This window comes from Ornithorhynchus anatinus, chromosome 5, assembly GCF_004115215.2.
Source record: "Ornithorhynchus anatinus isolate Pmale09 chromosome 5, mOrnAna1.pri.v4, whole genome shotgun sequence".
Lineage (NCBI taxonomy): Eukaryota > Metazoa > Chordata > Mammalia > Monotremata > Ornithorhynchidae > Ornithorhynchus > Ornithorhynchus anatinus.
This window is the reverse complement of record NC_041732.1, coordinates 38899927-38913493: the sequence shown is the minus strand read 5'-3', so window position 1 is coordinate 38913493 and position 13567 is coordinate 38899927. Positions and strand designations below refer to the sequence as shown.

Here is a 13567-nt window from a genome sequence, read left to right as displayed (position 1 = left end):
ACCGCTCTGCCCATTTTCAAGGCCCTACTAAAATTCTATCACGTCCAAGAGGCTTTCCCTGATTAAGCCCTAATTTCCCCTATTTTCCCTGCCTTCTGCATTGCCTATGCACTTAGATTTTCACCCCACACCCACAGTACTTGTGTATGTATCCATCTGTAATTTGTTTTAATGTCTGTCTCTCCTTCTAATATTTAAGCTTTCTGTGGGCAGGGATCATGTCTACCAACTCTGTTGCATTGTACAATCCCAAGCTCTTATACAGTGTTATAATAATAATAACAAAATTGTGGCATTTGTTAAATCTCTCAGGGTCACACCTGGAGAGTTTCCAATACGCTACCAGTCTTGACTATGGGAGGGAGAGTCAAGCAGAGGCATATCCATTCCATTCCTAGCTTGGGCAGTGGCTAGCAAGTGGAAGGCACTCTGCTGCAAGTTAAAACTTATCTGTGCAGGGCTGCAGTGGCATGGGAGACTTGAGGGCAGAGACTCAGGCTTGCTGTGTGGAAGGAAGCAATGGTAAACCGCTTCCATATTTTTACCAAGAAAACTCTATGGATACACTATGGGAACTATTGCAGATGGAGGTGGGGCGTTCTGGGAGAGATGTGTCCATGACATTGCTATGGGTTGGACATGATTCGACAGCATAAGAAAATAACAACAATTTCTTAAAGGTTTACTATGTGCCACACACTGCACTAAGAGCTAGAGTAAATACAAAATAATTAGATTGGACACAATCCCTATCCCACATTGGGCTCACAGTCTTAATTTCTGCTTTACAGATGAGGTAACTGAGGAACAATGAAATGAAGTGACTTCCCAAGGTCACACAGCAGACAAGTGATGAAGCCAGGATGAACCCAGGCCCTCCTGACTCCAGGGTCTGTGCTCTATCCACTCAGCCTTGCTGCTTCTCTGCATACAGCAAGCACTCAGTAAATACCACTGACTGAATCTTTCAACCATGCCCATGTCTCCCTTATCCTCCAAAAACCCTCCCTTGACCCGATGACTCCACCAGTTATCACCTTATCTTCCGCCTACCATTCTTCTCCAAACTCCTTGAGCAAGTTGTGTACATCTGTTGTCTCATGTTCCTCTCTTCCAATTCTCTCTTCGACCCCCTCCAATTCTCTCCTCGACCCCCTTCAATCTGGCTTCCGTCCCCTTCACTCCACAGAAACTGCCCTTTCAAAGGTCAAAAATGAACTCCAACTTGCCAAATCTAGTGACCTCTACTCCTTCCTAATCCTCCTCAACCTCTCAGCTGCCTTCAGCACTGTTGACCATCCTCTTCTCCTGAAAACTTTATTCAACCTCGTCTTCACTGTCTCCTGGTTATCTTCCTAGGTCTCTGGCCACTTATTCTCAAGTCCCTTTCACAGACACCTCTCTGCCTCCAATCCTCTACCTGTGGGAATCCCTCAAGGCTCAGTTCTGGGTCCACTTCTATTCTCCATTTACACCCACCCCTTTGGAGAACTCATTCTCACCCCATGGCTTCAGCTACCACCTCTATGCTGATGATACCCCAATCTAATCTCCAGCCTTGAGCTCTCTCCTTCTCTGCGGTCTCACACTTCCTCCTGTCTTCAAGACATCTCTACTTGAATGTCCCACCAACACCTCAAATTTGACATGTCCAAAATAGAACTACTTAACTTTCCACCCAAACCCTGCCCACCCCCTGATTTTCCCATCACTGTAAACAGTATGACCATCCTCCCTGCCTTGAAAACACTTAACCTTGGTGTTATCCTTGACTCATTTCTCTCATTCAATCCACGTATTTGATCTACCAATAAAACCTGTCGGGTTCAACCTTCACAACATTCGTAAAATCCGTCCTTTCCTCTCCATTCAAACTGCTACCACGTTAATCCAAGCCCTCATTCTACTCGCCTTGATTAGTGTATCCGCCTCCTTGGTGACCTCCTTTCCTCCTGTTTCTCCCTATTCCAGTCCACATTTCACTCTGCTGACCAGATCTTTTTTCTATAAAAACATTCAGTCCATGTTTTTCCACTCTCAAGAACCTCCAGTGGTTGCCCATCCACCTCTGCATCAAACAGAAATGACTTACCATTGGCATTAAAGCAATCACCTTGCCCCCTCCTACCTTACCTCCCTGCTTTCCTACTATAGCCCAGACACACGCTTCACTCCTCTAATGCCAACCAACTCACTGTAGCTCAAGCTCATCTATCTTACAGCTGGCCTCCGGCCCACATCCTGCCTCCGTCCTAGAATGCCTTCCCTCTTCATATCTGACAGACAATTCCTCGCCCCACCTTCAAAGTCTTACTGAGAAGCACTTCTCCTCCAAGAGGCATTACTGACTAAGCCCTCCTTTCCTTCTGCATTGCCTGATTTGCTCCCTTTATTCATCCACCCTCCCAACCCCACAGCACTGATGTACATATCTGAAATTCATTAATTTATATTGATGTCTGTCTCCCCCTCTAGACTGTGAGCGCTCTGTGGGCAAGGAATGTGTCTGCTAACACTGTTGTACTGTACTCTCACAGGTGCTTAGTATAGAGCCCTGAACAATGTAAACACTCAATAAATATGAGTGACTGACTTCTAACTCCCAGGCCCGTGCTCAATCCACTAGGCCTTGCTGCTTCAGGTTCTAAATTCATAAAGTACAGAGTTGCCATTTTAGAACAATTCCCTTTTAGCAAAATAAAAACTACCTTGATAGTGAAATATTTTTGCAAAAGCACAAGTATAGAAGTTCCTTAAATTTATCTGGTACATTTCTTCTTAGGTGCTAGCAGTGCTTCAAACATATTAGCTCATTTATTTTTATAAGCAACATGTGAAGCAGTTAAGGTCTAAGAGGAAAGAGCATGGGCCTGGGAGTCAGGGCACCTGGGCTCTAATCCCAGCTCCACAACTTGTCTGCTGTGTAACCTTGGGCAAGTCAGTTAACTTTTTTGTGCCTCAGTTTCCTCATATGTAAAATGGGGATTCAATATCTTTTCTCCTTCCTACTTAGACTGTAAGCCCCATGTGGGACCTGATTATTTTCTATCTACCCCAGTCCTTAGTACAGTTTTTGGCACATAGTAAATGCTTAACAAATACCACAATTATTATATCTCCCTTATCCAGAGGGCAGGGACTAACCAGGATCATTATTTCCAATTTAAAAAGAGGGAAACTGAGGCTCATTGAGGTTGAATGACTTATCCTATGGGAAACTTTTAGAAAAACTGGTAAAAAAACTCTTCGCAACACTTTCCAAAGTTTGTCAGCCAAAGGGGTGGAAAATACCCAGCCTTGGGTTCTGGAGGTACTGGGAAGGAGATCAATCTTTTCAAGAAGATTTCCAATCTATTTTCTCTTATCACCCTGCCACCTGAAAGATATAACAATGGAGCAAGTCTTGTGCAGGGTCAGTTTACCCAGCACCACAATCTTGAATCAGAAGGATTTTGCAAGGTTGTTAGTAACTAGATACAGTTTTGATCAACAGTTTTTAAGAGAAGCAGTGAGGCCTCGAGATAGAGCATGGGGTTGGGAGTCAGAGGACCTGGGTTCTAATCCTGGCTCTGCCACTTATCTGCTTTGTTACCCTACATAAGTCATTTCACTTCTTTGGGCCTCAGTTACCTCATCTGTAAAATGGGGATTAAAACTGTGAGCCTCATGTGGGACATGGACTCTGCCCAACCTATTTTGTACCTACCTCAGTGCTTAGTACAGTGCCAGAACATAGTAAGTGTTATACAAATACCATGAAAAAAAGTATTTTAACTTTCTTCCTTTGGTTTTATAATACCTTCAAAGCACATATAGTCCTTATTCTCTGTGACCAAAAGTATTTGTCATTTGCAAGAATTTTTAAACTTGAGAACATTGGAATGTTGAATGGAATTACCTCCTCGTCAGTAACAAGAGTAATCCAGAGTGAAATCATTTTGATATAGTGGAACAACTCTGTCAATTTGGTGATGCATCCCAAGATCCCCTCGGTCCCCATTGTCCAGTTTGAGCCTACTCCCCCAATACAGCCAATTTGGAGACTTCCAACTCTAACCAAATGCTTTGGCCAACACAGAATGAGCTGACCACTCTCTTAGGACCACAGAGATGGCTGGAGGGGATGGAGAGCCAGCTCTAGGCTGTGGAAATCATGAGAAAGCTCCATGAGAAAACTCCACAAGCCAGGGGAATTTCCTCTGCTTCCTACCCAACATTGCCAGTGTCCCAGACAAACCCAAGGCAGGTTCCTATCACTCCTCCCATGGCAGAACTGTGGCTATTTGGAGTCTTCTCCATGCTGGAGCCCCAGCCCAGGTGTTACATCAGGCAATGATCCATTTTTTTCAGTTACAAACCAGTTAGAAATTTCTACTTTCTCTAGCATGTGGGCCTTTCTGACCAGGAAGAGTCACTTGGAACTGTGATGCAAGTCTAAGCGAGGCAACTTATCTTTGCTTCAATGGATTTGATTTACTCCAATACTTGTCATGCTCAGAATACAGGACTATCAGAATGTTTTAAAAGTCAACTACTACTGAAAATATTGATAATGTAGTAATTTGACTTGGTTTCCCTCCCGAAAGAAGCGGGATCCCTGCTTAACTAAGGTTGTAGGAACCAAAAACTGTAAATGAATATTGTCATCAGTAGACAGCATTTATAGAAAGAAACCATATTACTCTGGTATGTAGGAGTGGTTATAGAAGTTATTGTTGATGCCTAAGAGTTTAAATTATGAAAGCTATCAGGACTGAAGAGTAAATATTGCTCTGAACACTGGCATCAGCACCTGATATATATTTATATCAGCACCATATTATATTTCAATGTAATATGCCAGGCAGATGATTAAAAACAGTGCTTGACCTCTTCTGATCTAATCGTGTTTTTGAATCATATATTTGAATAAATCCCTCAATGACAATGCTTTCTAAAAGTCCCCACACTGCCCTGAGATTCACAACTGCAGAGTGTATCATTTTTCCAGAAGTGTTTATATAAATACCCTATAGAAGACCTATGAATGAAAATACCAAAGGAAAAAGTGAAGTAGAAACTTCCCCCAACTTCCGATATACACAAGGTGGCAGTGGTGTTTGAGTTTCTTCCTCTGTACAGCTACAGCTACTTAAACCAGTAAATTCAGATGTGCTTACAAAACGTATGGATCCAGTTTAAAAATCTCCAAGGAAATATTAGAATCACTAATGAACTTTAATCTGTAAACTCATAATATCCCAACTAGAATTTTGGGCCATACGAAATATTTCTTTTTACAACTGCATTTGCTTCTGCTTTGCTCATATCACTTATGCAAGTCTTTTCTGTTGCTTTTTAAACTGGATCTCTATTTAGGCTAAGAGTTTTTGAAATCCTTCACTTCACAGAATGAAGGAGGCCCCTGTCTCCCCTTTCTTTTTTTCTGAGTCTCTGTATTGTATGAGAAAGCATCCTTACCAGTGGGTTTGGAAGAAGAAAGCCAAAATCTTCTGATACACAGAATCTCCTTAAAGTAAAAGGCAGTGGTTTCTCTGGCTCCTCTTTATCAAGCTGCATGGTGTTGACAAAATGTCCAAGAGAGGTTTGGAAAGATTAAACCTACAGCACTAAATACTGCCCACAAGAATTGTGCGACAGGGACCTAGTTGAAGCTTCATTAAGGTAACCAAACCGAAATCAGTTTCCTGAGAACCCTGGGGCACCTCGTCTTTTCTAACTAACCCTCAAAATCCAAAGGTCCTGAGTCAACATGTTAAAGGTTACTGATTAAAAAAAAATAAACAAAAAACATTCAGGTTACAAATTTGCCCCTCTGTAAATACATGCTGAGTAAGACACAATTTAATGAATACTTAGGTGGCATTCTACTTTGCAAAGTGGACTATGTTCTCTGGTTCTGGAGAGTAGGCCCTGTCAGGCATTTAGACTCTACAAGTTGGTGCAAAACTTTCTGTCTCTGTAGAATTTACAAACAGGAGCAGGGCACCTTGATGGGGAAAACGTTCTGGGTGTTTCCATTTTCCTAGACAAAGCACAAATCCTGTGAGCAGGTGAGAATCATGGTTCTATTTTCTATTGTAAAAGTTCTTGGGATTTGAAACATAAATGGCTTGCCTTATTTGAGTTTGGGCTACTTTTGCGAGCTTCATGAACCAGAAACAATTTACCCTACTTTTGCCATGTCTTCCTGGGACCATTTAGGTAAATCCTGGTTGGCCTCTCTGTGGCAGCACAGAGAAAGTTTCCTCCCTGACCTCTGCTGAAGAAATGGCATTATCTAAGCAGTTTAGATCTTGTTCAAATATTTAGTTGAAAACTAAGTAAACAGAAATAATGCTCCTCCCTACATTGACCAACAAAATCCAAGGCATTGAGTAGTAAAAAATGACTTTTTCCTGAAGATTATGGGGGAAGCAGCATGGTCTCTTGAACAGAGCACAGACCTGGAAGTGGAGGACCTGGGTCCTAATCCCAGCTCCTCCACTTCTCTGATTTGTGACCTTAGGCAAGGCACTTAACTTCTCTGTGCCTCAGTTACCTCATCTGGAAAATGGAGATTAAGACTGTGAGTTCCATGCAGGACATGGACTGTGTCCAACATAATTAGTGCCCAGAATGCAGTAAACACTCAACAAATACCATAAAAAATTCCCTAGATTTCCTTGAATCTATTTAACAGTTAATTTTTTCCGAGTGTTTTCAAATCAGTGATATCTTTGTAGCTCACTGTACAGTAAGTGAAGCAGCTTGGCTCAGTGGAAAGAGCCCGGGCTTGGGAGTCACAGGTCATGGGTTTGAATCCCAGCTCTGCCACTTCTCAGCTCTGTGACTGTGGGCAAGTCACTTAACTTCTCTGTGCCTCAGTACCTCATCTGTAAAATGGGGATTAAGACTGTGAGCCTCACATGGGACAACCTGATTACCCTGTATCTATCTCAGCACTTAGAACAGTGCTCTGCACATAGTAAGTGCTTAACAAATACCAACATTATTATTAGTAGTAGTAGTAGTAGTAAGAAGACAGCTCCTCTATAGACTGTAAACCTCTTGTGGAGAGGGATTGCATCTACCAAATCTGTGGTATTATACTTTCCAAGCATTTAGTACAGTGCTCTGCACACAGTAAGTGCTCAATAAATACCATGATATAATTTTTTTTATACTTTTGTAAATGGGAGCAGAGGGATAGGGTGGAGAGCAGGCTTTTTCAAAATTGGGGAGACTTGTGTGGGTTCGAAGGTAGCGGGGAAGGAGTTGTTGGAGAGGGAGCAGTTTATGATTGCACTGCAGTGAAGAAGAGGCTAGTATATGCAATAAATTTTTAGGAGGTGAGAGAGGTTAGGATTAGAGCTGCAGGTAAAGAGAATAGGTTTAAAGAGCAAGTGGGAAATCTTCCCTTGTGAGCCAGCTGGGAAGCAGGACTAGTGTTGAAATTTTGGAAAGTTCTCATCTGTTCTGTTGGTCAAATCAAAACTACTGGTTAGGTAAGTAGGAGTAAGGGAGAAGGATAGTAAGGATGCTTCAGGAGGGATTGAGATTTTGGAAGAGCTAGTGGGGGGCTGTGGATGTGTGAGTTAATGAGGGAGGAACAGTAGAGAGCTAAGTTTAAACATGAGAATGTGAATTTGTAGTGGGGGAATTCAGCCTGAAGCCTGAATTTCTACAAGTTATGTTCAGCTGCACAGGGGCAGGAGCAGAGGAAGCAAGCAGGCAAGTAGCCCAAGTCAGTTGGCTGGAGGCTCAAGGAGAATGGAGGCCAAGGGACTTGAGGTTGGTGTTGCAAGTGAAGACTTTTCCATGAAGGGATGGAGGAGCCTCCAGGTGAGTTGATGGCTTGGAATTAGTGGGTTGTGCAGAGACTGCTGAGATCACTATAGGGGATGAGGAATGACATGGCAGATTAGAAGGTGCTGATAGGAATTGGGTAAAACAGAGGTGGTGAAGTGAAAGAGGTGTGATATTGATGATTAGATCAAGCGAGGGACTGTTGCTGGTGAGTGGCTGAGATAAGCAGCATGGCCTAGTGACAAGAACAAGAGCTTGGAAGTCAGACATCATGGGTTCTAATCTCGGCTCTGCCACTTGTCTGCTGTATGACCTTGGGCAAGTCATTTAACATCTCTGTGCCTCAGTTACCTCATTTGTAAAATGGAGATTGACTGTGATCCCCAAATGGGACAATCCAATTATCTGGTATCTATTCTAACGTTTAGAACAGTGCTTGGCACATAGTAAGCACTTAACAAATACCATACCATAAGGGGAAGAGCAAGAGGTGACCGGCAGAGATGACAGAGAGGCAGAGGAGCCAGTAACATAGAGGTTATGGTCTCCAAGGATTACTCTGGGAGAAGGGAGTGAGCACTTAAGCCCTGGGATAGAAAGAAGATAATCAGGTCAGGCAGTCCCTCTCCCACAGGCAGCTCAGAGTCTAAGGAGGGAGAATGGGGATTAAATACCTACTTCAATAACAATTATTATTATTATCATGGTATTTAAGCGCTTACTATATGCCAGGCACTGTACTAAGCGCTGGGGTGGCTACAAGCAAATCAGGTTGGACACAGTCCCTATCCGGCAGAGGGCTCACAGTCTAAATCCCCATTTTACCGGTGAGGTAACTGAGGCACAGAGAAGTCAAGTGACTTGCCCAAGGCCACACAGCAGACAAATGGCAGAGCTGGGATTAGAGCCCATGAGATCTTCTGACTCCCAGGCCCACGGTCTATTTTACTTAAAGCAACCCCTCCACCACTCACACACACACACATACAGAGACACATACCGCCTGCAGGTTTAACAGTGACACTCCCTCAGTCGCAGTTTAAAGCAGCAGGCTCAGTTGTAGTGGCTTTTTTACAAAAGCTGAGGTTTGGAGGACTGGAAGTCTGGTGGAGCCAAGTTGGGGTTGGTGGGCACGAGATAGTTCAACTCTAGGCAGCATTGAGATTCTGTCACCTGTGCATGTACCTTTCAACCCACAATCATTAATTAGTGCCACCGTTTTGCTAAATGGCTTCTTATTTTTGAGGTAGTTGAAGAATCTTCTGTCATCAATTCTGGCATCTGTTGTTGACCTCTAAGTTTCTCTAGACTTTTCCTTCACACTCTGCAGCGTGAGTTCTCCATTTCTGAAAGATTGACCTTTTCCCCTCAGGCACCTTGTCTTATATTGGCAGTAAGTCAGATAGGTTCCTGTTCAGGGCGGAGGTACTTGCTCTAGCCAAATAGTCCCCTTAGACTTCTACATTGTTCTTTTTTTAAAAAAACCTCCAGGCTTCCTGTAAAGCCCTCATTTTTTAGCCAGACCTTTCAGCTTCTTCAACAATGTTTTTGTTTCCTTTTCTAAAGTTAACTTTCAAGAGGCTTTCTTGATCTTACCCTCCTAGTGGGAATGTAAAGTTTATCTCAATCAAGATTGCTCTTGAAGAAAGGCTCTTCAACAAACAATAGTGTTCTGCACAAATAATAATAATAATGGTGGTATTTGTTAAGCACTTACTTTGTGCCATGCACTGTACTAAGTACTAGGGTGGATATAGCAAACCGATTTGGACACCATCTCAGACCCATGTGGGGCTCACAGTCTCAATCCTCATTTACAAATGAGGTAACTGAGACACAAAGAAGTGAAGTGACTTGCCCAAGGTCACCCAGCAGCCAAGTGGTGGAGTCAGGATTAGAACCCATGACCTTCTGCCTTCCAGGCCCGCACTCTTCCCACTAGGTCACACTGCTAGATAAAGTGCTCAATATAAACCATTCTTTTATTGATACAGAGAAGCAGAATGGTGTAGTGGATAGAGCACGGGTCTGGGAGTCAGAAGGTCATGGGTTCTAATTTCCGCTCGGCCATTTGTCTGCTGTGTGACCTAGGGTAAGTCATTTCACTTCTTTCTGCCTCAGTCACCTCATCTGTAAATGGGGATAGAGACTGTGAGTCCCATATGGGACAGGGACTGTGTCCAAACTGATTAGCTTGTACCTACCCCACAGCTTAGTACAATGCCTGACACAGAGTAAGTGCTTAACAAATACCATTTAAAAAAAAATGATTTGGTTGTATCCACATCAGTGATTAGTGCAGCACCTGGTACATAGTAAGCACTTAACAAATACCACAGTTTATTTTATATCTCCTGTCCCCAGACCCTGGCCACTGCTAGGAATTAAATCCAGGATTTACTTTTTTTTTTTTTTTTGGTATTTGTTAAGCATTTACTATGTGCTAGGCACTGTTCTACACATTGGAGTAAACACAAGCTAATCTAGTTGGACACTTACTGCGTCCATGTCCCACTTAATAATAATTGTGGTATTTGTTAAGTGTTTACTATGAGCCAAACACTGTACTTGGTGCTGGTGTGGATACAAGCAAATTGAACATGGGGCTCACAGTCTTTATCCCTACTTTATAGATGAGGAAACTGAGGCACAGAGAAGTTAAGTGACTTGCCCAAGATCACACAGCAGGCAGGTGGTGAAGCTGGGATTAAAACTCTTTCCACTAAGCCATGCTGCTTCTCTAGAAAAGCAGTGAGGTAATTTAAGAGAGGGCAAGGTGAATGAGAGCTTTAAAGCCAACAGGACGGTGTTTCCTCAAGAAGTGGGAAAACATGCACTGAACATTTTTGTAGAAAATGATCTGAGCAGCAGGATGAAATATGGTCTGGAATGAGGAGAGACAGGATACAGGAAGGTCAGTAAGGAGGCAGATGTGGTAATCAAGGAAGGATAGGATAAATCCTTGGATTAAGATGGTAACAGTTTGAATGGAGAGGAAAGGGCAGATTTTAGTGATGTGAAGATTGAACTGACAGGATTTAGTGGCAGATTGAATGTGTAGGTAGAATGAGAGTCACGAGTCGAGGATAATGCCAAGGTTAAGGGCTTGTGAGACAGGAAGGATGGTGGTACTGTCTACAGTGACAGGAAAGTCAGATTTTGGGTGGAAAGATAAAAAGTACTGCTTTGGACATGGTAAATTTGAAGTGCCAGTGGGACATACAAGTAGAATGTCCTGAAGGTAGCGGGAAATGTGAGACTGTAGTGAAGGAGAGAGCAGGACTGGAGATGTAGATTTGGGAATCTTCTGCAAGGAGATGGTATTTGAAGCCAGTGGAGTGATTGAGTTCTCCAAGTGAATGGGTATAGATGGAGAATAGAAGGGGACCCAGAACTGAGCCTTGAGGGACTCCCACAGTTAGGGGGTGGGAAGCAGAGGATGAGCCTGTGATCGAGAGTAAGAATTAGTGTCCAGAGAGATAGAAGGGGAACCAGGAGAGGACAGTGTCAGTGAAGCCAAGATTTCATAATATTTCCAGGTGAAGGACATGGTCGACAGTGTCAAAGTCAGATGAGTAGTCGAGGTGGATTAAGATGGAGTAGTGGCTGTTGGAATTAGCAAGCAGGACACTGTTTGTAAGCTTTAAGAAGGTGATTTATCTGGGGTGAAAGGGGTGGAGGAGACTGGAGAGGGTCATGAAGAGAGCTGGAGGAAAGGAACTGCAGACAGCAGGTGTAGACAACACACTCAAGGAGTTTGGAGAGGAATGGGTAGGGAGTAGATGGGGTGATAACTGAAGGGAGCAGAGAGGTCAGGCAAGGTTTTGGGGGTTTTTTTAGGATAGGGAGACATAAGCATGTTTGAAAGCAGAGAGGAAAAAGCCACTGGAGAGTGGACAGTTGAAGATGGAAGTCAGGGAATGAAGTGGGAAGTGGGCAAGTGCTTTGATATTGTGCAGAGGGATGGAATCTGAGGCACAGGTGGAGGAGGTAGATTTTGAGGAAAGGCAGGAGACTGCCTCTTGACATACTTCTGGAAAGGTTGGGAGAATAGGAGGAGGGAGGGACTGGAGAGGAGAATGGGAGATTTTAGGGAGATCACATATGAATGGTTTCAATTTCTCAAGAAAGTACGTGGCCAGGTTATTAGGAGCAAGAGATAGGGAGGTGGGGGGACAGGGGATTTGAGTGAGAGTTAAAGGTCTGGAACAATTGGCAAGGCTGATGGACATGGGAATCAGAAAGGATGGAGAAATAACTCGCAAGATTTGATAGTAAATATTTATTTTGTCAGTAATGATCACATAGATATAGTTTTACACAAATGACTCTTCATTTCCTTCCTTAAAGGAAAAAGTGTATCACAAAACAGTGTTTATTTGAAACTGAAGAATCTCGTTAGGATAGCAAACTTGAAATGCAATAACAAAGAGAGAAGTTTCCAGAGCTTGGGTGGGTCCTAGCTTGCCAGAAAATGGTAGAGAAAGGACAGCTCTTGGCATAGAGCCGACCAGGATGAAGAATGATTTGTGAATACTGCCATTTCCCTCCACAGTAGCCTAGATTTTCACACAAGTCCTGGAATTTCCCATCCTAAATTAATTTACTGCAGGTTAATTTTGAGTGACCTAAATCTACCACTACATTGGAGCACTCTAAAAGTTTGCTGGAATAGTAAAGCACTCAAGGCCATGTTATGCCGTCTTTGTTTCCCTGTCACACAGTCTCAGAATTGAAGCTGAGTGGGCCTCTATTTACCACCAAAGGCCAAGAGTGGAATTCACTTTACTCATCATATCTCTGGAGCTCAACTCTAAACTGTGCCTATAGAGCATCCAACGGGGAGTGAATGGAGGAGTTGAGGTTGAGAAGTAGAAGTTGGATATTAGAGCAAAGGAGCTGGAAGTGGTCATCTTCATGGTTCACTGGACAATTGTGACCAATTCCCAGTCACTGGGAACTTTGCAAATAGCCACAATTAATGTATGGTCCATCACAAAGAGGGAGTGATGTTTGGGGGGAGACTAAGGGCAATGGGGGAGTGTGCTCCAGCTAGCCATGCTTTAATAAAAGCTTTTAATGGGGATGGGAGAAACCTCCCTGCTCCGGCAACCCTAGCTTAAGACCCTTGAACTTCAGCCCTGTGAGTCCTTGTGTTCAGCCAGCCCAGCCTATTGGCAAAACGTATGTGTCTGATTCTGGATTTTATCACTTCCAGTAGGTTCTAGGCACAGACACACATTTTATAAAATCACTAAACACTTTATATGAGAATGAAGATGAAAATCATCAAAAGGGATAGATTCAAAAAATGAGATGGTTTACTTAAGCAACTCCTCCCCTATCCTTTAAATTCATAAAGTTTTCAATCTGGTGCTATGATAAATAGCCCTGAACCAAAAGTCACTAGCTGCAGCAGGAGTACAGGTCTAAAAAAGGATTTAGAGTTTTCCTTCCTTCCTCAGCCCATTTTTGCAGTCAGCTGTCACAAATGTTTAGTGAAATCCCACAGAAGGTTGAGAGGAGCTGTATTTTTTTTCCTTTTCATTTCTTGGAGATAGACAACTTTTAAACTAGTGTAAACTCCTCTCCGCTACTACTACTCAGCACCTACCAAGTCGGAGAGTGTATGGAGCTTTCACTCTGTCATTCCATACTTGAAATTATGATCTAGAAAAACAACTTCTTCCCTTTCCAGCTGCTTTCCTGGAGAAGAGGAAGTGAGAACCAGCTGCATACATGCTCCAGGGAGGGGCCTAATTTGGGATATAAATCTGAT

General features: G+C 43.1%; 1 protein-coding gene and 1 non-coding gene across 3 annotated transcripts in view; one reads left to right on the top strand and one right to left on the bottom strand.

Moving 5' to 3' along the window:
• The window catches only part of IDO2 (indoleamine 2,3-dioxygenase 2), a 35270-nt gene extending 29569 nt beyond the window's left edge, over window positions 1-5701 (bottom strand). The window contains exon 1 of one of the 2 annotated variants that reach the window (XM_029064274.2): window positions 5461-5701. In XM_029064274.2, coding sequence (XP_028920107.1) covers window positions 5461-5559 — 99 coding nt within the window. In that variant the 5' untranslated portion in view covers window positions 5560-5701. 2 annotated transcript variants of the gene reach the window in all.
• Window positions 303-440, top strand: LOC114812352. The gene has a single exon (XR_003760008.1). It is a non-coding gene; the product is annotated as a small nucleolar RNA SNORA7 (small nucleolar RNA).
• Window positions 5702-13567: the final 7866 nt, after the last annotated feature.